The 23,808-nt window shown below is 38.3% G+C and overlaps 1 protein-coding gene across 4 annotated transcripts in view; it reads left to right on the forward strand.

The window, feature by feature from the left end:
- ZFHX4 (zinc finger homeobox 4) overlaps positions 1-23,808 on the forward strand; it is a 150,068-nt gene that overhangs the window by 120,942 nt on the left and 5,318 nt on the right. For all 4 annotated transcript variants that reach the window (XM_058035125.1, XM_058035116.1, XM_058035142.1 and 1 more), the window contains exons 5-9: positions 3,578-3,694; positions 9,857-9,990; positions 10,147-10,347; positions 12,721-12,838; positions 13,662-19,058. In XM_058035125.1, coding sequence (XP_057891108.1) covers positions 3,578-3,694; positions 9,857-9,990; positions 10,147-10,347; positions 12,721-12,838; positions 13,662-19,058 — 5,967 coding nt within the window. The remainder of the gene's footprint in view (positions 1-3,577; positions 3,695-9,856; positions 9,991-10,146; positions 10,348-12,720; positions 12,839-13,661; positions 19,059-23,808) is intronic.

Raw genomic sequence — 23,808 nt, forward strand, 5'->3', positions numbered from 1 at the left:
TAAAATACTAAAGTATGCGACATAAAATATGGAATATACAGTATCAACTGATTAATGTTACCTCTGACACAAGAATTTTTCATTTTTCCTTATTTCACAGTTTTAGTGCAGAATGCTGCTAACCTAATTTTTATGTTTAATTCTAAGTCAATTGTAAGGCAAAAGGTTGATAATGGCTAAATTCAAGACATCCAACATCAAAAGAAATTTTCAACATTTGGACAAAATAAAAACAGGTGTGAATAAAATATCATATTGCAATAGTAAGTGTTATTAAAGCCATTAAAGTGCATTTGAATCGGGTGCTCTATTCATTTTCAAAGCTGACATTTGTAAATGTATATAGGCAGGACTCTTGTAAATTTGAAACAGAATGTTGGAACTTAATTCTGGAATCTGTAGCACAATTGTACTGTGTTTTGTCCATACATAATACTTCATATTTTGTGTCATTGAGTAGGGGCCATCCAATTTTTATTTCTGCATGGTATTCTTGTTGGTTGGCGCATGTAGTAAGAACAAAAATGTTGCTAAAAAAAAATATTTGTTGCGTTCTGGAATAGGAATGTAATGTCTTTGATAGTTACATTTCCTCAATATCTGTTCTGACAAAAGGTCTTCAGCATTTTTTGTAATTTGCTAACTGCTTTTAAGTTAGAGCTGTTTTATTTCCATCTTGTCCCTTTGATATATGTCGTGACAGTGCGAGTCTCAGACAACCTTTCCATAATTTTGAAGGAAAATAGGAGAAGTTGTATTATCATTTCTGTCTATGAAATTTACTTCTGAAGTGAATGCCATACATATTTCTGAAATGAATGCCAAATGTATTTTCTAGAAGGGAGTGCCATTGAAAGCCAAGGCAGGCAATTTATACCATGCATAATAATGATATTAATTTTTATGGTGTGTATAAGTTACATTTTGATTAGTTTTTTGCATGATTAAAAATTTGCAAAGCCTTTATGGCCCCCAGGAGCCTACCTGTAATAAACAGCTCTCACCTTCCAAACCATAAAACAGGTCTGCAGTACTTGAACATTACAGCTAATTGCCTTGCTACATCAAAGGGAGCACCACAAGACTGAGAAAAATCACAGAAGGGGGGGTGGGGAGCGAGGGGCAGTTTCACCTCTAAAGGTTATGTGTTTGTGGCTTGGTGCAGCCCTGTAAAGTTATGGCCTCAGAACTGCTGTTTGCGATTAAGTTGATGGGGAAAGTCTATCCCGCAATCTCTCCCTGCTGCTGACACAGAGTCTTTGTTCACATTCAGATTTCTCAAACTGTTGCCAGGGTCAGGCTGAGGTCAGACACCACGATGATGTATAGGAGAACATGTCTGGGAATTTCTCTCACACTTAAAACACATACCAGAAAAACAGGAGAGCACCCTGCAAAAATTGTCTGATGAGACCCAGATGATACTGTAGCTTTTCTTTTAGTACCTTCATAATTTTCTTTCTCTTTGCCTGACACGCACACAATGTTTTATTAATGTGTGCCACGATAGCCCTTACAATTTTATGTCCCCTCAAGATAAGGACACTCAGTAGCACTTTGACACTTCATTTTCCAGCCCAGGGGGATTGGGCCAGTAAATCTAGTAAAAGAAGCAATGCGTCCACTCCCAAGGATGAGTCAAAAAGGGATTGCCATCGGCTCCGTGAGGCCACGGGGCCCGACCCTGGGTAGGAGCCTGGTGTGTGCGCGCCCAGCACCGGCACAGCCCTTGCCAGGCGGGATCAGAGGCGCGCAGCATCCCGAGGCGCTCCCGCCACCCAGCCGCGCTCCGGCTGCGCGGGGATCCCTGCCATGTGTGATTAGCTATCGGCGTGGGACGAGAGCGCTCACACAGCATGAGTGGGCTTCCCATTCGCATGGAATTTTTTTTTTTTTAATATGAAATTATTTTTAAAAGAGGGACCATCTTTCTCTCTGCATTGTTTCAGAAAGTGGACACACATGCTTAGTCCTAACCTATTGTATTTCCATGTCAATGCAAAACACATTGATCTGTGGTCAGGATTTTTTTTTTTTTGGCTGGGGGAGAAGGTTGGTTTCCAAAATTGCAGCTGTGTTTTTCTCTTCCGATTTACAAAAGGTTTCGTAGAGAGTTGAGAATCGGATAGGTTTGCCACATCGATCTGAGGGGCTGTTTGCCTAGGCATAGGGTTTCAGTGTATGGCTGGCAGTAAGGCAATAGGCAGCAATTTTTTTGTGCTCAGCTGCTACATATGACAGAGGATATTTCATTCGGCTGTCAGAATGTTATTAATAAAACATGGGGTGCGAAGAGGGCCACTATTTCCCCTTTCAATCACTATAGCATTTACAATGAAAATTTTATGCAGTGTGTAATTTTCAGTTAATGCTTGACACTTAAAATGTCGGTAGCTGCATTTTGTATGGTTCCTGAAGGGTTAATTGTATCATGTTCCCTGCATAAAAGCTCTGCTTATCAAAAGTGAATAGAAGAGTGTATGCAAATGTGTGTCTGTGACCTTTTGCCTTTCCAGGGTTAATTTATATGGTCATTAAAGATTTTATGAAATCGAGCGGCCTGGTGCTTCGAATCCCATTTTACGTTCACCTCCTAATTTATATAATTCCTACCTGAACGGGGAAATATGATTTTTATTTTTGTGTGTGTGTGTGTGCTGCAATGAAAACAGCGTGCTGTGCTGTAGGGAGTTGCAAGTCTGGTTATCTGGCATTACTCAGATTGCTAAAAATTCATTAAAATGTGACATCAGCACAGTGAGAGACAAATGATCACAGGATGAAAAGGAACAGTGGGCCTTTCACGGATTAGTGCTACACAGCCCCAGCATAGAAGCTAACTGCATAAACAGATTAATCCACCAGTAGCAGCATAGCTAAGATTTACCGAATAATTAAATGGGCTTGAGTTACTGTGAAGATTTCCATGTAATCTAGCTGGTGTGAACACGTAAGTGAGGTGTGGGTAATGCTGCTTCCTCAGAAGCCGTACACCAAGTTGCATCATTTATCCTGAATGGCTCCCCCTGGAGACAAAATTTGAGACTTCTCCCGCAAAGCCAGAGGTTTATATTTAATACAGTACCTAATACCTAATACTTACTTACTGCAATTAGCGGGATACTGCTGCACTAATAGGATTTATATTTGAGATCTCCCTTTTTTTTTTTTTTTTTTTTGGCTCCAAGATGCATTTTTACATGTGCTTGCTTTTGTTCCAGCCTGTGGGGGGTGTATGTGTGTGTGTATGCGTGTGTGTGCATGCATGTGCATGTATTTTAACACAAATCATTTCTAGCCAAAGAATATGAAATGACAGGCTTTAATTCTGTCACTCTGGGGGAAAGCAGGTACTCTTGTAAAGACACAGTCAGATTTTGAAATATTGCAAATTTTTTAGAATTAATATCCAACATCTTTAAAGCATTGTTCTTTCCCTTTTCTTCCCCCCAACCCTTCTTCCCCCCTATTTTGCCACCTTCTGTTAGTGCTGTTCTTATTACAGGACATATTTTTTAACTGCTGTTAACTGGTCACTGAGTTCCTTTTCTGAGATTTTTTCTGTGTTTGTCCACAGAAGAACAAGGTGAAGACACAGAAGGGTCTGCTAAAAGTACATCAGTGGCTGTGGCTGATGATAAAGACTCAAGTGAGAGAGACAATAGTGAAGGCAAAAAATCTAGTAAAGACTCTGGTAAGATGCTAGAATTTTGTTTTCCCCCTTTTTTAACTTATGAAATGCTCTTTCATTTTAAACTGTCTGGACAGTCCCACTACTATTCATTGCATGTGCATTTTGCATGTGATTTCTATCAGTAGCCTCCCATTGACCTATTTTTAATCATAACCATCTGACAGGATAGATGCGGATAAGTTGAAGAATATTACAGGACGACCAGTGAGATTATTTTTTAATCAAATCAGTTTGTGTGCTTGTAATTTTTTAAGCGCCTTTCATTAATCTTTGCTGTACTTGTGATTCCTCTGATGGCATATTAATTTTTCATAAGCATAGGATTAGGTACCACTTGAATTTTTTCTTCAATCAGGTTTTGCCCCCCTTTTAACCCAAAGAATGTGGGGCTTTTTTGTTATTATTTTTTGCTCTTGCTCACAGATTAGTTACTCCCAAGAATTTGGCCTCTTCCTAGGCATTTATTTGAGGCATTTACAAAAAAATACACAAAATCCAGTGAAAAAGTTTACAGATGATTCAGCCTAAGAAAGAGGAAATATCATTGAAAACGGATTACGGGTTGGGTAATTTTGATCTCCTGGAATAGACGAAGCCCAGTAATGAAAGCTACTGTCTTTGAAAACAAAACCTCTATGTCATGACATTTACTTGTGCACAAACAAACCTAGGGCCAGCATCTGGTGTAGATACCCAAGGCTTTTTCTGTGTTTGATTTGGCAAATATGTGACTTCACCCATGCTTTTTATGTATGAGATGGAAATCTATGGTCACAATGAATATTACATTGGCTACTTTTGCCGCACGCTATACCTAGTTACATTATGTTGGATTCACTGAAGCAGAAGAAGTGCTGAAACAGGTTGAAGCCTATTAGTTTCAGGTAGTCATATATCTTTTCCTTGTATGCTGATGACAGCAGCATACAAAGGAGGTTGTGTTATCCATAAAGACATATAGTTGTAGAAAAAATATCATTTTACATCTGAGTTCCTTTACACCCAAATTCACCCATACTACAATTTGCTCTTTACATATTAAACATTTTTGAATTTATTTTCAAAAAAAAATTATAAATGGCACTTTCTATTCCAAGTCAGTTCAGAAGACTGACTTAAAGATTAAAGCTTCCTTTAAGTTTGCTTGTTGACGGGCTAAGGTCAGTACCCATCACAGTTTACAACCTCGGCTGCTCTTCAGTCACTTTATTTTTTGAGATCAAGAGACTGAGGGAAGGCCGATGATGACAAGGATGATGTTGAGCAAGAAGCTGTGTTGTGGTTTAAAATATATATTCCCCTTGGCTGGCTCTCTGACTTGGTCAGAACCGTCTGCAGTGCAGTAAAGCCATGCTCCCAGGCTGTCACAAGTCCTTCTCCGCAGTCTCCTCAGGGGCTGGCCTGGACACTCCCCGGGAGACGGGTGACAGCCACTTGCAGCCTGCATTTCCTACCATACACCTCGTCTAGGGGACAATATGAACCACTTCAGGGAATTTAGCAGCCCTCTCTCTTTCTTAGGCTGGTCCATTTATAATTGTTTAGGAAAGAATATGGTATTAAAGCTCCAGCCAAAAAAAAAAAAAAAAAAGAGGAAAAAAATAGAAAAAAGAAGAAAATGGAATCTAGAAAAAAAATACTGAAAGGGAATTCTCAAAATTCCATCAGGATTAGCCACTCATAAGGGCCAAGTTTAATTAGGACAAACCTATATCTAGATGCCTACTGGGTGCACTACAAAAAACCAGCATAATTGTTCTGCATTCCCGTGCCAGCAATTACACAAATAACTTTGCAGTAAGATTCATATAAAAACAAGGGCTGAAATACATGATTGCCTTTGTGCTTTGCAGAAAATAGTTTGTACTGTAAAATCCTGAATCTTTTGGAGAATTTTATTTTCCTAATCTAAATTAATTCTACATATGTAACATTCCGACCATCATCTTAATTTTCACTGAGCTGACAAGTATTTCTAATGACTGCATAACTGCTTCTGTATAATTGAATGTTAATTTGGGCTTTCTCATGAATTGAGTGTTGCAAGTCTTGCCAAAGAAATCTCAGGAAAACCAATAAATTAATCACAATACTAACAAGTTAGACAGGAAAGTGGTGTGACCCTTCTTTAGCATAGAATCTATTAGACAAGAAAGGATTAACATGTATTTAGTAACAGTGTGTTTGTGTAAGCTGTTGTGCTGCGTTGCTTACCTTATCTCAAAGAGAAGAGCTTTCAAAATGCGACTTGGCAATATGCAAGTTATATTTGTTGAATATTCATTCAGAATAGAAAAGCCTACTAATGCCTCATTTATATTGTCATTTAAATCTAGTGCCACTTTAGATTAATTATAATCCAAATTACAGCTCTATGCAGTGCAAGAATTAATATGGAATTTATCCAGATTAATACATTTGCATTGAAAATGTAATATGTCTCTGCCATGGCTAAGGGGAGCACTTTTTAATAAGGTAGTAAACATGAGGAAGGATGGAAATTAACCTTCATTATTGCAATGAAAATTATCCTTTCATTCTACTCTAATTAGAAAGAATACTCTACCAGTAATTATAATTTTAGAATTATTTTGAGTCTGAATAACATCATCTGATGTGTCAGAAGTCTTAAATTATGCAATCTTTATCAAATACAAAGATTTATAAATAAGAAAATAGTGGTTTTATCATGGCTTTTCCAGGATTTTTTTCTTACTAGTATATGTACTTTATTAACTTTCTCCTTCTTATTAGTCACACAAATATTTTTATTTTGGGGCTTCAACGTATATTGGAAAGGTGATGACATCTGAATTGCAGTAAATTGTGTCATTTTTATATTAGCAATCCTACCCAAGCTAAGTAATTCTGATACTGACAGGCAATCATTGCCTAGTCTATTTCATGGCACTTATTTATAATTAAACTTACTTTTTGAGCTAAATGTATTGAAATTGCATTATTAATCTAAAATAAGATGCGTATTTTGTATTATAAAAAGAATTTCTGATGTATTTCACAATTTAAAAAAAACAAACCTACAAATAATGTGTCTCAAGAATAAAAAGTTAGTATTTAAAACATGGATAACAACTGGATTTAGTTTTTTACTACAACTGCCTGGTAAGAATGGCATGGCAGTGGAACATGTAGCTATGAAAAGAGTGCACACAGTATGCTGAAAACCAGGGTATTTTCCCTTCTCTTTCCCTCCTCCTTTGATACCCTTTGTAGAAGACCAGAGGTGTTTACAGCTTTTCTACCAAAGCTCCTTAAAAATGTGAATTGAACATGGAAAGCAGAGCATTGATACAGCGAGACAAGGAACGGAGTGTCCACCATTGGATAAGAAGTTGAACTCTGCTTTTGTCATGTTCACTGTGGCTTGGGGACTCTGGTCTTCTCCGTGTGCTGGGGCAAGTGACTCCCCTGTGCCAGAGGGCAAAATCAAGCACCTTTTTTCTTTCCTTTAAAGCTCACCATAAGTCCCAGCATCAGTTACATTACTATTGGCCAGATGCAACTTCAGTCATATAAGAAATAACAGTGCTTGAGGTTGAATGAATCCAGAGCCAAACGACAACAAAAACAACAAAGCCTCTGTAAACTTTGACAGTTTATATAAATATCATAGTAAACATTGTAAAAAGCTGTGCTTTGTTATGCATTTATTGACCCCAGCACAATGTTTTATAACTCCACTGTTTTATTATATTAACCGCAAAAGAAATTTAACCAAACCCCCCCCCTTGTTTTTATAGAAACAAGAACTATGTGTTTCATGATTATTATAGGCCCTTTGAAGTAATTAAGTTATTCCATCCTGTGGTGGAAGATGATGTGTAATATTAACCTTGTGTGTGCCCAGGCACACGCAGAGTGCACTTCAAGATAAATTTCACTAGCAGCGCCAAAATGCAGTTAGATGCATTTTCACAAGTAAATTTTGAAGGAGAACTTGGTTTGTAATCTCTGTAACAACTAGTTGAAAACAATCTAGTGTGATGAGAGGAAGAGAAGGCAGAATATTTCCATTTTGTTTTTATATTCAGCTTCCTGTATAACAATGTCTGTTTGCATCAACTGAGATTCTGGCCCATTTGTCTTTAAAAAGGATATCTTATAAGTGACATATTGTAAAGAAAGAAACAGTAGAGATGTTTTTGACAGTTGGAAATAAAAAGAGGGTAATAATTTCAATCTGTTTTTCTAAAAATCCAGACACAACCTTTCTCTCTTAATACATAGTATGCCACTTTTTTATTTCCCATAATCCTCACAGTTAAGATACTTAAATAATATGTAAATACAAATAGGCCAGGGAGTACTCTATTAATAGTCATAAAGCAAAGTGAGTAATAAAATGGTGCCCTATGTGATTTCATCACGTAGATTTTACCTTTAAGCATAGGTCGCTCTTTGGGTTGTTGGCCCAACAGTGACTGAGCAGTCTAAAAGAGGCCTCCAAGATCTGCTCCTGAGAGTGCAAAAATTCAGGAGGCTCCAAAAGGGGACTTGTTCAGATGATAAACATATGATGATGAATTGATGAATATATAAATAGGGAAATATGGCAGGAATAAGCTTTAATTTGGGCTAGAACATGCAAAAATTACAATGCACGGGGAAATCACCATTAAGGTGTAAGCCATAAAACTTGAAACTTGTTTTATGCTTGTTGTTGTTGTTTTTTTTTTTAAGTGCCCTTCAGAAAATGTCCCTGTATGATTCAGTTTTCAATTAGTCATTATTTTACCATGAGAATTTGGTGTTTACCTTGAAAACTGTTCTCTTATTTTGCTTCTCTTTAATGTTGTGTAAGATCAAATATTGCACAAAGTCTATATGAAAATGATGATAATAAAAAGTTCTTGAGTTTGTGTTTCCTTTGTTCTTATTTACTTTGTTGCCAAAATGTCCATGACCTTATTTTTAAATTAATCCTAGGTTATTGTGCAATGAGGTGCAATTTGTTCATTTATATGAACCTTATGTGGATTGAAAAAAATCAAGATAAATCTTCATGCACAGCATACAATCAGATTACCCCTGGACTATATATTTACGTTGGGTCTGATAGCAATCAATGGTTTAGCTTCATTGCATTTCAAGATGTATTTGCACCCAGTGTCCAGTGATAGTGTCCTCACCCTGGAAATAATTTAGTTGCAAATTGACTGGAAGATGGTGAAAATTGAAAGTTAAAATTAGAAATACTCATAATAAACAGCAGAAAAAAGGTCAGATGATGCCGCACTATGATGAGATTGGAATGGTTGGTAAATGAGGTTTTGTGTTTGTCGTGAGATGTATGTGACATGCCTACCCAATGCTCTTGTAATATCCAGCCTAGCAGAAGAGATTATCTGGCAAATTGACGCTGGAAAGAATTTTCTGATGGACTGGGAAATTAGAATTGCACTCTTTTCTTTGATGTGTGGAAGACTGGGCCGCATTACACAGCTAGCTCAGGCATAATATTAAATATAGTATTTAATACTTAATAGTACAACTATCTATAGTAAACAATTATATTCTGGTTTTGATCACAAATGCCAGACTATAAGAATTCACAGTGTAAACATCTAAAGCAATCCCAAATGACTGATCTTTGTATATAATTAATATTAAGTTAGCTCTGAAATCCTATTCTCCACAGTATTTCTTTTAAAGCCTCGCTATATTTAGCTTCAGAATAGTAACCAGGCAGGAGTTATCAAAACAGCACAATAATCATATTGCTCAGACAGTTTAGAAAAGAGAGAGGGTAATTAAACAGCAGCAAATTAATTATTTGGAAAACAGGCTTTTTAAGCAAAAGCTGATTTGTTTTAATGTAATAGACAAATTCATACTGAGCTGCTAAAGAAAGAACATTATTGATTAATCTTTAAAGGCAACCTAGGGTTATCTAAACAGTAGAGGAGAGTCCATTTTTAAATGTATTTATAGAGTATCAAGAATAAAAGTGTATTTTCACCTTTGTGCTTACCAGACTTGTTTTATTCATCTTTATTTTTTCTCAGTGTTTAAAAAACAAGCAAGCAAACAAAAAAAAAAGACCCTCAAAGACAATACAGACCTTTGAAGTCAGAGCCTCTTTGTAAACCAGGATATTTTTAAGTTTAAAACATGTTCTCAAAAATTATGTTTTCAAAACAGGAATAGTCACACCAGAGAAGGAACCAAAAGCAAACACTGTGGTAGGGGCACAGCAGCTTCTTCTGGCAAAAGAAGAGGATGGTGCAGCTAAAAAATCAAAGCCTCCAGAGGACAATAAATTTTGTCATGAGCAGGTAAAAGGAAATGTAACAATTTAATTGCATTCTAGAACTCTTTTTCAAATAACTCAAGAATGAAACAGAGATGATATGCTGTTAAAATAGCTATATCAGCAAGTTATAAAAAGCACATTGACTAACAGCCTGCATCTTAACTTGATTTTTTTTCAGTTCTATCAATGTCCTTATTGTAACTACAATGGTAGGGACCCAAATCGTATCCAGATGCATGTCCTGTCACAGCACTCAATGCAACCTGTTATCTGCTGCCCCCTCTGCCAAGATGTCCTCAGCAACAAAATGCATCTCCAGCTTCATTTGACCCATCTGCACAGTGTGTCCCCTGACTGTGTGGAGAAGCTGCTCATGACAGTAAGTGCTCCAAATACTGATGCACACGCTACAGAAAACATGCTTGGGCCTTGTGGGCAATGTATTTGTTGTGACAGTGTGTTCAGGAAGCCGGGGGAGAGGAATGGGTCAGGACTCTTAGGTTCTCTTGTCAGCCCTTCCAGTGATTGCTGTCCCTTGGGAAAATGGCTGAAGGTGAATTTCACAGATGCAAAAAGCCTTTGATTCCGCACTGACATTAACCTTGGAAAAGTTAAGCCAGTCCATATCTAAGTGCTTACCTGAAAATTTGGTCTAATAATATCCAAGTCTCAGAGGTATTGTGACTTTTGTTTGTAAAGCAATAGGAACTCCCTGAAGAACATAGTTCCCAAATGTAGAAGGATTCCTGTGTATACCTCTACTAAACATTACATTGCATGAAATTCACTGTAAAACAGCAGTTCAAACATCCATTCAAAATAATGTCAGTAGAAACACAATAAGGTCTCGTACTTATTTGTTATTACAGCATAAATTAAGTTAGAGAACAAACCTCCTAAGACAAACTGGTTCTGGTTGTCTTGCCTTCTTAGATGGAAATGTACTTGGAAATCTCAGTGATCCAACTCCTTAAGTATTTACTTCTGTGTCCATAAATGGCTCCTTCATTTATATAGGTGTGATTGTAAATCCACCACCTCATACCCAACTACAGTGGTAAAAAATATTAGAAATAATTGAGACCTCTTGACTGAAGGTCTACAGTTCCTTGTGCTTGGAGCTGAGGAGCAAATACACGCTTGGGGAACTTCTTTTCTTTTCTTTTCTTTTCTTTGGTTTTCTACTAATTATAGCTCTGACAGACCATGTAATTTTGACCCACTGGAAGGAAAATGCAGTAGAAATTTAACTTTCAGAGACCCTTTTAGGAAAATGGGAAAATATGGAAAATCTGCCCCTCCATATTGAGCAGCACTAGCTTTCTTCTCAAGTTCTTCCTGGTTCCCTCTATGCTGATAATGAAGCAATTTTGAAATCTTCATCAGGTGCTGGGGAGTTGTACCAGTGTTTCTGAGAGAGGAAAAACCCCAATGTTTCCCAGGGAAAAGATTGTGAAATATTACCTTCATAATTGAAAATGTCATCATTGCTAACACTAATATGCTTTGTCCATAACTGAAATGTCTAACAAAAAAGTAAATACTATTTATAGCAATTTTTTTTTCCTCTGGGACATTTACAGTTCTCTACATAATTTTTTTGAAAGACCTTCCCTACCAAGTAAACTCAAAATCATTAGTCCTATGGGAGGGTGCTATTAATGCCATGTTTAAATCGCAAATGTACTCTGTACACACCCAGGTGGCTTTTTTTTTTAATGTCTAGAATACTTTTTCCAAGAGGCAATTTGTGTATATGTATATATATGACATTCTTATGCATCCAACAAAAAATATTTCTACTCATAGCTCATAATGAATGTAGCTTTCATTATTTATTTTCAACTCAAAAATCTCTTTTGTGGTTAATCTTTTTACCTCTGTATGAAGGAAGTCCCATCCTTCTGTTAGAGATGAGGAGCTGCAGCACAGTCTGTACTGATTTACCCAATATTCTTTAGACAGAATGTGGCAGTGCAGGAGCTTGAACTTAGACTTGCTAAGTCTTAATAGGACAGTCCTATATTTCTGATATTAGTTTTTTTTTAAGATCAAAGTAAAATAAAAACAAAATGTTGAGCAGGTTGATATTTGTATCAACTTAGCAAAACTGAATAATACCAGATTAAAAGTACATCCTTCAAAGATTTCTGTCTATAATTTGAAAGCATAGCTCAACAGATAAAGCAATCTGAAGATGATACATAAGAAATTGAAGTCAAGAAAGAGAAAAAAAATATCTAGTTTTAAGTAGAAATAAATTGTTACTTCCCTATTGAAATAAACATAATTTTATTTCAAAGATCATGGAATGTCCACCATTTGTGTAAAAAAGGTACAGGTGAAGAAAAGTGAGAATGCCCTCAGTGAAAGACTGACTGGTCACCATATCTCAACATAATCTCTGTCTTTGGAGGATATCCTAGGAGAATTCCCCTGATAAATCCAATGACCCTGGCAAAGTCAGCAAAACCTTCTTTGTGGTGATACTGAGACCAACGAGATATTGAGCGCATGTGTAGTTCTATAGCATCCCCTTATTGTGGATTATTTTGATTTGATTCTCCACTAAGGGACACATGATGCTCTGGGTTATGATCTGTCAGAAACCATAATCAAGGACTGAATCAGGATCTTGATTCTGACAGTCATCCAGATATGGAGGATCTTTTGAATTATAATTTCATACTGTTATTTACTATTAAATAGTGGGACTTTTTCTGTAATAATACCATATTCTTGGTTTTCAAAGGTTCCTGTACCAGATGTCATGATGCCCAATAGTATGCTATTGCCAGCAGCTGCTTCAGAGAAATCTGAACGTGACACACCTGCAACCATTACAGCTGAGGGATCTGGGAAATATCCAGGTATGCAAGAAAAAGCCCAGACATGTAAAAGCTAAGCATGGGCAATTTAGAAATAAAACTACTTGTTACTTGGTAAAGGAAACCTTTTTCTGGCTTGCTTATAGCCACAGAGATTAAAAAACAAAAAGTGGCAAGGGATCTGAATTTGGCTGAGCTGGTAGAAAGCACGTGTATGCCAGACTCCTTGCTTTTGGTGGAGGTAAAATCGAACAGCAGTGCCTAGCCACTTTGAGGGCAAGATCCTCCTTGTTTAACCTGCTGCTAGGACCTAATCCCAAAAGACAGTGGCACTTTCACCATCAATGGGGAATGTTAGGTAAGTGATTTTGTCTTCATTTCCAGTAGCAGGTTTCTGATCCTGGACACTTACTGTAATATGCACTGAGAAATTTTGCTGTTGTCACAACATTCTCCTCCCTCTCTTTTCTGACCATTCTCATTCTCTTTCTAGTCATCTGTCCTACCTGTTGTCCCCATTTTTCTACTCTTTCCCTCTTTCCTATTCTTTATTTCCTTTTCTTGTTTGATGCTCCCATTGTACCAATCAACTCCTACCTTCCAGCAAAGAAAAGCCTTATGCCACTGCTCGGCCAGATACTGCTGCCAATCTGATCATTGTGTATGAGTTATATTCCTTTTTTTAAACTCCTGTTTATCTTGTCTGCTTTATTTTCTAGGACAAAGACAGGTTGTTATATTTTGCTAAGCTGACACATGGCATACTAGGTGCCTTTCTTGATTTCTGATGAAAAAATAAATTAAAATGAATACTGTGTGCTTTCTCTTCTACTTGTGTAAAAGACACTTAACTTTCTCTAACTAGGTGAAAGTCCTGTGGATGAGAAAAGTACCCCTGGGATCGATGAGTCAAAAACTGGAGTGGAAATAAAGACTGAGGAACAGAAGCCACCTAAGGAATCTGCTGAAACACCCGATTGGAATAAGAGCAGCAGTAAAGATATAAAGACCACTGAGTCTATGACAGACCAGCTAAGTGAGCAGCAGAAGAAGCAACAGCTGTCTGTTTCTGACCGCCATGTCTATAAGTACCGCTGCAACCATTGTAGCTTGGCTTTTAAGACTATGCAGAAGCTTCAGATACATTCCCAGTACCACGCTATTCGGGCAGCTACCATGTGTAGCCTTTGCCAACGTAGCTTCCGTACATTCCAGGCTTTAAAAAAACACTTGGAAGCAGGCCACCCTGAACTCAATGAAGCTGAACTTCAGCAGCTGTGTGCATCTTTACCTGTCAATGGTGAACTGTGGGGAGAAAGTGAAAGTATGGCACAAGACGATCATGCACTAGAACAGGAAATAGAAAGAGATTATGAGATGGACCAGGAAGGTAAAGCAAGTCCTGTAGGAAGTGATAGTAGCTCTATTCCAGATGATATGGGCTCGGAACCAAAGCGAACCTTACCTTTTAGAAAAGGGCCAAATTTTACTATGGAAAAATTTCTAGATCCATCTCGCCCATACAAGTGTACAGTGTGTAAAGAGTCTTTCACCCAAAAGAACATTCTCTTGGTCCACTACAACTCAGTGTCCCATCTGCATAAACTCAAAAAGGTTTTGCAGGAAGCATCAAGTCCTGTCCCTCAAGAAACCAACAGCAGCACTGACAACAAACCCTACAAGTGCAGCATTTGTAATGTTGCATATAGCCAAAGTTCTACATTGGAAATCCATATGAGATCTGTGCTTCATCAGACAAAGGCAAGGGCTGCAAAGCTAGAACCAAGTGGTAATATAAGTAGCGGTAATAGTGTAGCAGGGAATGTGAATAGCCCCAGCCAAGGAATGCTAGAATCTGTGACCTTACCAGCAGTTAACAGCAAAGAAACACATTTAGATGCCAAAGAATTAAATAAAAAGCAAGCTTCTGAATTAATTTCTGCTCAGCCTACACATCACCCACCCCAGTCACCAGCACAACTTCAAATGCAACTACAGCACGAACTGCAACAACAAGCTGCGTTCTTTCAACCGCAGTTTCTAAATCCAGCTTTTTTGCCTCACTTTCCAATGACACCAGAAGCACTGCTCCAATTTCAACAGCCTCAGTTCCTTTTCCCATTCTATATACCTGGGACAGAATTTAGCTTAAGCCCAGATCTGGGTTTGCCTGGTTCTGCCACATTTGGTATGCCTGGGATGGCTGGTATGACAGGATCACTGCTTGAAGATTTGAAGCAGCAGATACAAACTCAGCACCATGTTGGCCAAACCCAGCTACAGATACTGCAGCAACAGGCACAACAGTACCAGTCCACCCAACCCCAACTTCAGTCCCAAAAGCAGCAGCAGCAAAGTAGTAAGCTGATGAAAGCAGAGCAAAATACCTTAGTAAGTACAGACTGCCAGCTGATAAAGGATATGCCATCATATAAGGAGTCAGAAGAAGTTTCTGAAAAACATGAGAAGCCAAAGCAAGAATTTACTAATGAGAATGAAGGACTAAAAGAAAACAAAGATATGAAGAAGCCAAAATCTTCAGAACCAGCCATCCCACCACCCAGAATAGCTTCTGGAGCAAGGGGGAATGCAGCCAAGGCTTTGCTGGAGAACTTTGGGTTTGAGTTAGTTATCCAATACAATGAGAACAGACAAAAAGTGCAGAAAAAAAGCAAGACTGGGGATGGTGAAAACACAGATAAACTGGAGTGTGGAACCTGCAGTAAGCTTTTTTCCAACATTCTTATTTTGAAGAGTCATCAAGAACACGTGCATGGACATTTTTTTCCATATGGAGCGTTAGAAAAATTTGCCCGACAATACAGGGAGGCATATGACAAACTTTATCCAATTTCTCCATCTTCTCCAGAAACGCCACCGCCGCCGCCACCACCTCCGCCACCACCTCCTCCTCCTCCTCCTCCAACTCCTTCTCAGCCTTCTTCAGCTGGAGCTGGAAAAATTCAAAACACAGCCCCCACACCTTTGCAGGCCCCACCACCTACACCTCCACCACCACCTCCTCCACCGCCACCTCCGCCTCCTCCACCACCACCACCATCAGCCCCACCTCAAGTCCAGCTTCCCGTTTCACTTGATCTCCCACTTTTCCCTCCAATTATGATGCAGCCAGTGCAACACCCAGCACTGCCTCCTCAGCTTGCCCTCCAGCTGCCACCAATGGATACTTTATCTGCCGATCTTACCCAGCTTTGCCAGCAGCAGCTGGGATTAGATCCCAATTTCCTGCGGCATTCTCAGTTCAAGCGTCCACGTACGAGAATCACAGATGACCAATTAAAAATCTTGCGGGCTTATTTTGATATTAACAATTCTCCAAGTGAAGAGCAGATCCAAGAAATGGCTGAGAAATCTGGTCTTTCACAGAAAGTTATCAAGCACTGGTTTCGAAATACGCTGTTTAAAGAACGACAGAGAAATAAGGATTCGCCGTATAATTTCAGCAATCCTCCTATAACGGTGTTGGAAGATATCAGAATAGATCCTCAGCCTTCAGCTGTAGAACCCTACAAGTCTGATGCGTCTTTCAGCAAGAGGTCATCCAGGACTCGGTTTACTGACTACCAGCTTCGTGTCCTCCAAGACTTCTTTGATACAAATGCTTATCCAAAGGATGATGAAATCGAACAGCTTTCAACTGTACTTAACCTACCTACTCGAGTTATTGTCGTATGGTTCCAAAATGCGCGACAAAAAGCTCGCAAAAGTTACGAGAATCAAGCTGAAACTAAAGACAATGAGAAAAGGGAACTGACAAATGAGCGTTACATCCGAACCAGTAACATGCAGTATCAGTGCAAAAAGTGCAGTGTGGTTTTTCCCAGGATCTTTGATTTAATTACACACCAGAAAAAGCAGTGTTATAAAGATGAAGATGATGATGCTCAAGATGAAAGCCAAACTGAAGACTCTATGGATGCCTCTGATCAAACAGTGTATAAGAACTGTACAGTTTCTGGCCAAAATGACTCGTCAAAAAGCTTGACAGTCACAGCAGCAAGCTCTGGCTCTGGTTCTAGTACTCCTTTGATTCCATCACCCAAACCAGAACCTGAGAAGGCTTCTCCTAAACCAGAGTCCACAGAAAAACCAAAACAAAATGAAACCACCTCTAAGCAAACAGAAACAACTTCCCAAAGTACCAAACCAGTACAGTCTACTCCAGTAACATCTTCTGACCCTCAGCCCTCAGCTTCTCAACCACCACAACAAAAGCAATCCCAGATTGTAGGGAGACCTCCTTCTGCATCACAAAACACACCTGTTCCTTCCAGTCCTTTGCCAATTTCAATGACTTCTCTACAGAACAGTCTACCTCCTCAGTTATTACAGTATCAGTGTGATCAGTGTACAGTTGCCTTTCCAACTCTAGAACTTTGGCAAGAGCACCAGCACATGCATTTCCTAGCAGCTCAAAACCAATTTCTTCACTCACAGTTTTTAGAAAGACCAATGGATATGCCCTACATGATATTTGACCCAAATAATCCTTTGATGACTGGACAGCTACTTAACAGTTCTCTTGCTCAGATGCCACCACAAACTGGCTCATCACATACAGCACACCCTGCTACAGTTTCTGGTTCTCTGAAACGGAAACTAGATGATAAAGAAGACAATAACTGTAGTGAGAAGGAGGGAGGAAACAGTGGAGAAGATCAACATCGTGATAAGCGTTTAAGAACTACAATTACTCCAGAGCAGCTGGAAATACTCTACGAAAAGTACCTGCTAGATTCCAATCCCACCAGAAAGATGCTAGATCATATTGCACGTGAAGTGGGACTGAAAAAGAGAGTCGTACAAGTCTGGTTTCAGAATACAAGAGCCCGGGAAAGAAAGGGACAATTCCGTGCAGTTGGTCCAGCCCAGTCCCATAAAAGATGTCCTTTTTGTCGAGCTCTGTTTAAAGCAAAATCTGCTTTAGAAAGTCACATCCGCTCTCGACATTGGAACGAAGGAAAACAGGCCGGCTATAGTTTGCCTCCAAGTCCTTTGATATCAAATGAAGATGGAGGAGAAAGTCCACAAAAGTACATATTTTTTGATTATCCATCACTGTCATTAGCAAAAACTGAATTATCAAGCGAAAATGAATTAGCCTCCACTGTATCAACCCCTGTGAGCAAAACTGCAGAAATGTCACCGAAGAACCTTTTAAGTCCTTCTTCTTTTAAAGCAGAGTCTAGTGAGGATATAGAAAATTTGAATGCCCCTCCTGCTGACTCTGGATATGATCAAAACAAGACTGACTTTGATGAGACTTCATCAATTAATACAGCAATTAGCGATGCCACAACAGGGGATGAGGGGAACAATGAAATGGAAAGCACAACTGGCAGTTCAGGGGATGCAAAACCTGCATCACCCCCCAAAGAACCAAAACCGCTCGTGAACGACACACTACCAAAAGCAGCAACTACACCTACAAATGAGAATACTGATGATAAATTTCTCTTTTCCCTAACAAGCCCTTCAATACACTTCAGTGAAAAAGATGGTGACCATGACCAAAGTTACTACATTACTGATGACCCTGATGACAATGCCGACCGCAGTGAAACTTCAAGCATAGCTGATCCAAGTTCACCTAACCCATTTGGAGCTAGCAATCCCTTTAAATCCAAAAACAGTGATCGGCCAGGCCACAAACGTTTCCGAACACAAATGAGTAACCTTCAGCTTAAAGTTCTCAAGGCTTGCTTTAGTGACTACCGGACTCCAACCATGCAGGAATGTGAAATGCTAGGGAATGAGATTGGTCTGCCCAAACGTGTGGTTCAGGTCTGGTTTCAGAATGCCCGGGCTAAGGAAAAGAAATTCAAAATTAACATAGGGAAGCCATTCATGATAAATCAGACTGGACCTGATGGGACGAAGCCAGAATGTTCTCTGTGTGGTGTGAAATATTCTGCACGTTTGTCCATAAGAGATCATATCTTTTCCAAACAACATATTACAAAAGTGAGAGAAACTGTGGGAAGTCAGCTAGACCGGGAGAAAGATTATTTAGCTCCCACAACGGTTAGACAGCTGATGGCACAGCAAGAACTGGATCGCATAAAGAAGGCTACTGATGTGCTAGGATTAACAGTACAGCAGCCAGGCATGATGGACAGCAGTTCTCTTCATGGTATCAGTTTGCCAGCAGCTTATCCAGGACTCCCTGGCCTTCCTCCTGTTCTTCTGCCTGGAATGAATGGTCCATCCTCCTTACCTGGATTTCCACAAAGTTCAAACAGTAAGTCTATAAGGGGATGATTTTCTCGTTTTATTAATTTGATCATCTTTCACAGTCACCATCCCCTTCTAAGACAAAGCATATTATGCATTCATATCATGCTGGTTAGACTTGTGTGAATAGCTAATAAGTACTCCTATGGGGTATACTCAGTGCATTTCTCCAATGATGCTGTAGCCTGGATGATACATCTGCCTTCTCCAAAAAAAAAAAAAAAAAAGAGAGAAATGTTTTTAGCCAATACTAGGTTTTTTATAACAAAGGCAATAGAAATACATAATTGTTATACTTGTTTGTTTGTTTTGAATAATACTCCTTTAGTCAAAACATGGATAAGAATTTTGTATGTAATTTTTTGTATGCAAATATTTAATGTAATATCTCATTAAGCACAAAATAGATTCTCACATTGTCAGTTTGTCAGGCAAGTGGTTCAACCCTTAGACCACTCCAATCTGTTGTTTAATCCAGAATAAATATTTAATATAAATGCTGCCCTGGACCCTCTATTATATTTCTGAATAATTGCCTGCTGAAATAAAAAAGAGTTTTTGGAAGGTGATTTTTAAAGGCAGTTTCAATTGTAATCCACATTCCAGTTTATAAAGTCATTACAGACATGTACCTCTTCATTTGGGCTTGCACTTTTAACAGAACACCTAACTCGCTTTATTGACAGTTTTGACTCTCATGTGACTCAAGGTTTTGCTCATGTTGGAAAGCACTCCCTCTTGCAATAAGTTTCGCTTATGTTAAGGAACCAAGTTTTCTGCAGTGGATTTTTTTAGTCCTCAAAGAATGAAGCCTAATGTGTTTCTTGAAGTAGGCTCCAGTTTTGCACTCTAGGTTCATTTGACTGCAGCCTTGCAGACTGAAGCTCTCACAGTCATCTTCTAATTTTGCATATTCATATCAAATATGTGCACAGAAGAGTTAGGAAGGTAGTTAAGATTCCTCATCTCATTTTATCCAGTAATCCCACCTGCTGTTGATCTCTAAACCTTGCTTTAGAAAGCGACACACTTTGGCAAGTAAAATAAAGTCTTAATCACCAGCGTTATTAGACATATTGAGACTGTAGCAATGTCTTCTCTACTACCCAGGTCTACTTTGATTGATGATGATCATGTTATTGTTTCCCTAAGTGGTGGTCAAAGCATCTTGTTTTTCTCTTCATTGGATCAGAGAGGCTTTCCTTCCACAATGGAGTCTCTGGCTGAGTGCCCTCTGGCTTTTATCAAACAGTTATTGGCACAGAGATTGCATATAAAGGAAATATAAAGTTGCTGTATTTCCTTCTTAATGGCATACAGTGTCCTGGTCCTAAAATGGCTGGTTGTTGTTCATTAAAATTATAGATATGGTTTCTCTATATAACTTTGCTAAATAGCTTTGGCTAGGTTGACCTTCAGGTAAAAAGCCATCAGAAAACTCAGGATTTGTCTATATGGCTCAAAGAAATTTGCTTGGATATATATATATTTTTATTTCAACCAGGAAGTTCCCATGCAAAGTGTGTCTGGGGAATGATCCTGGACCCATGGACCTACCCTCTAAGCTGTGCTTAGGAGTTATTTTGGAGGAGGCCAGTTGGCCTAGGCAAAAACAATGTACACATTCTTTCTCTTTAAATTTAAAGAAGGTTTTCTCTCAGTTTCTGGGTAATGTTCCCTGATGCTCTTTAACTCACTGGTACCAATGTAGGCTCAAAGTCTGCAAATTGTCCTGTTAATAATACAAAAAGCATTATTAGAGGCCAACTGTTCCATAACAATTCCATATTCAGAGTTTCTAATTTCCACCAAACACCTCTTCTTTGATATCATGCACAGTGCACTGCCAATTGAGATGGATTTTTACCCTCTTTCATCTTTCATTTTCTTAAGGTTAATTAGCCCATTGTGGGCAAAGCCCACTGTGTAAACCAGCTACTAGAATCTTGTTGTTAACTTCCTCTTCTGCCATATGCTAAACAGCCCCTACATCCCCCTTTTGTTGCCTGGAAAATACTTGCATACATAAATCTCCATTCCCTAATGATACATAATGGAGCAGTGATAGTGAGTGGGAAGAAAAAAAAGTGATTATTTTAATCATTCATCATAGAAAAACAGTAATGTACTTAGATGTGCTCCAGTATATGCTCAACACTAGTATTTTCTGCACCTAATTAACCCATTTCTATTTTCTTCTCTACCCTGCTCTGTCTGATAGCTCACATTCATATTTGATGCTAAGAATCATTTAAGAAGTACCTTTTTGAAAGCAAGCTTCCAAGCAAACTTTTCCTTGGCTACAGTTCTTCCTGCAGCATGTGTATTTTCAGCCAGCAGGACAATTTCTCTGCACCATTCTTTGCATGAAGGATTTGCTGAAGCTCCCTGACAACTCACTGTCTTACAGTTCAAGTCTACTTCTTGTGAATTCCTCTGCAAGTGTGTAATTTCTTCTCTCTAGGACCCAAACCCAAAATGCACTTCAGAAAAAGCCTCTCTAGGATCCCTTATTTTGAAGTATTTACTTCAAATAAATCAGCCTACAGGGTTGATAACTGTTTTTCCTGTAGCAAAGCCCATCCATTCTGTCCTACATATTTGTTAAAGGGACAACGTTAACATTAGTAAGATCCTCAATTTGAAAGAATGTGTTTATTCAGACAGGCAACTCTTGAAACCTAATTGTAAACATCACAATTTGTGATTCGTTTTCCTCATCCTAGACAGAGAAGTAGCACTGATTAGTTTCACTGGTTAATACAAGTGAAGGGATTTCACTGTCATGTTTCACCATCCAGTATTTTTTATGGATTTCCAAAATACAGAAAACCCAGCTAAATTTTGCAAAGTACTATGCTTTTCTAAATGCAGTATTTGCTTTTACAAAAGTTTTGAAATGGAACCCATGAAAATAATGCTAATTCAGAAAAGATTGAATGATTCAAACTACAGTTCATTTCATCTTCTTTATATAGTGCTTAAACTAGATTATTACTTGTGAATATTAAATTTTGCAAAATAAGATAGCTTCATTTCTGAATAAAAGGATATATTAACTTTAGATTCTGTTATTTTCTTCTTAAACAAGTGGGTTTTAATGTCAGAATTATTGTGTGGTTCTGAGATTATATGTCACAATCCTCTCACCTGTGGGATACATTTTTCTAGATAATGTAATTTTACCGTCTTATGGGCATCAAATGCTGAGCAAGGTCTGAAAATTACTGCAGTGTTTGCTCAGCATAATTCCTAATAAGGAGTTATTTGGTGGAATTCTAATTCATACAGAAATTTAGTTTCAGCTCATCTTTGTTCTTCAAGCTTCTTCTCATTTTCTAGGTGACTGTAGATAGCTGAGTTCACCTGCTGTTTTCAGCTGTTCTTAAAATTCACATTCTCTTTTTCCTTAGCTTTGTGTTTTGCCTATGATCCCTTGCAGAAAGCTAGTGCTTCATCTTGCTTCTAGCTATTGATACTGGTTCTATGAACCTTTTAATGTCATCATCATTACCATAGGTTCTTTGCACATCACTTAAGCCTGGGCTGCCTTGAAGATTCACAGCAGCTTTTTCCAAGAATGCACACATCACTGGGTAATATGTACTTAGTGGGTTTTGAAATCTTATCAAGAGAGAAATTTGATTCAGCAGCAATGGCTTTGTTAGTGCATTAAATTCTGTTCTCTGTTTGCTTTTGGCCCATTGGTAGCAGTTTCATTTTTGTATTTTTAGCCCTCCCATTCCTCCAAGTGAAAGAGAAGTCTCTCATCTTTGATAGTCACTTAAAATAATTAGCAGGATCAGAATGTTTGCTCGTGATTAGTGTATTTTCTAATCTGTATGTCTCATGTCTGTAAATCAAGCATTAGTTTCATCAGTTTTTTAAATTTAGTTTTGGAAACCCTCATTCCACATTTACCTTCCAATAAAACAAGTGGATTGCACTTTTCTAAAGCAATCTGTCTGGGTATTTCACTGAACTATGTGTATTTCAACTATATTCCAAAGAATATCTGGAAAATGGAATAGGTCTTACCAGTTCTAGGAATCCTCACTGTGATTAGACTGAAGACATCAAAATGTACAAGAGTTAAAGAGGTTGAGAATAAAATGAAATTGGAAAAAATCCTAAGTAGGTGGCAAGCCCAAATAACCATGACAAAGCTGGAGCAACAGTTCACATTATATGTATCATTCATGTGTTTTCCATCTACACTCTTTATAATTTCATAAATTTTCAACAGGCTCCACACACAATTGACAATTGCCTGTTACTTCCTGTTGGAAGCATAGGAGCAAGTAATAGCATCTTCAATGTGATTGTGCACTAACTCTAGCAATTACCCACTTTTTAATTATAGCTGTTGTGACTTGTTTGACTGTACTATCTAATTCGTGCTCACAATGCATTTTAACTCCTTAGTGTTTAAATAGGACTAATGACACAGTGACAAACATTTAATGGCCTCTTTGTTAAATCTGATAATTATTCTTTTTGAATCCTAATTGCTTGATTCTTAAGTAACGCTAAGCACCTGGATATTGATGATTTAAACATTATTCTTGTTCACTCCATTAGTGCTTCCTTGTGGCTAATACCTATCTAGCCTCCATTACAGAGCCTGCATTTATTGTTCTCTTATCCATGCACTAGTAGACTGCTCCTGACAAAGCTTCACTTTTACAGTTCCATGTGCATGATGCATTTTGTGTGCTCTTTTCTCTAGCAAACTGACTTGCCTGACAAAACGACAA

This window comes from Melospiza georgiana, chromosome 1 (genome assembly GCF_028018845.1).
Source record: "Melospiza georgiana isolate bMelGeo1 chromosome 1, bMelGeo1.pri, whole genome shotgun sequence".
In the NCBI taxonomy this organism is placed as follows: Eukaryota; Metazoa; Chordata; class Aves; order Passeriformes; family Passerellidae; genus Melospiza; species Melospiza georgiana.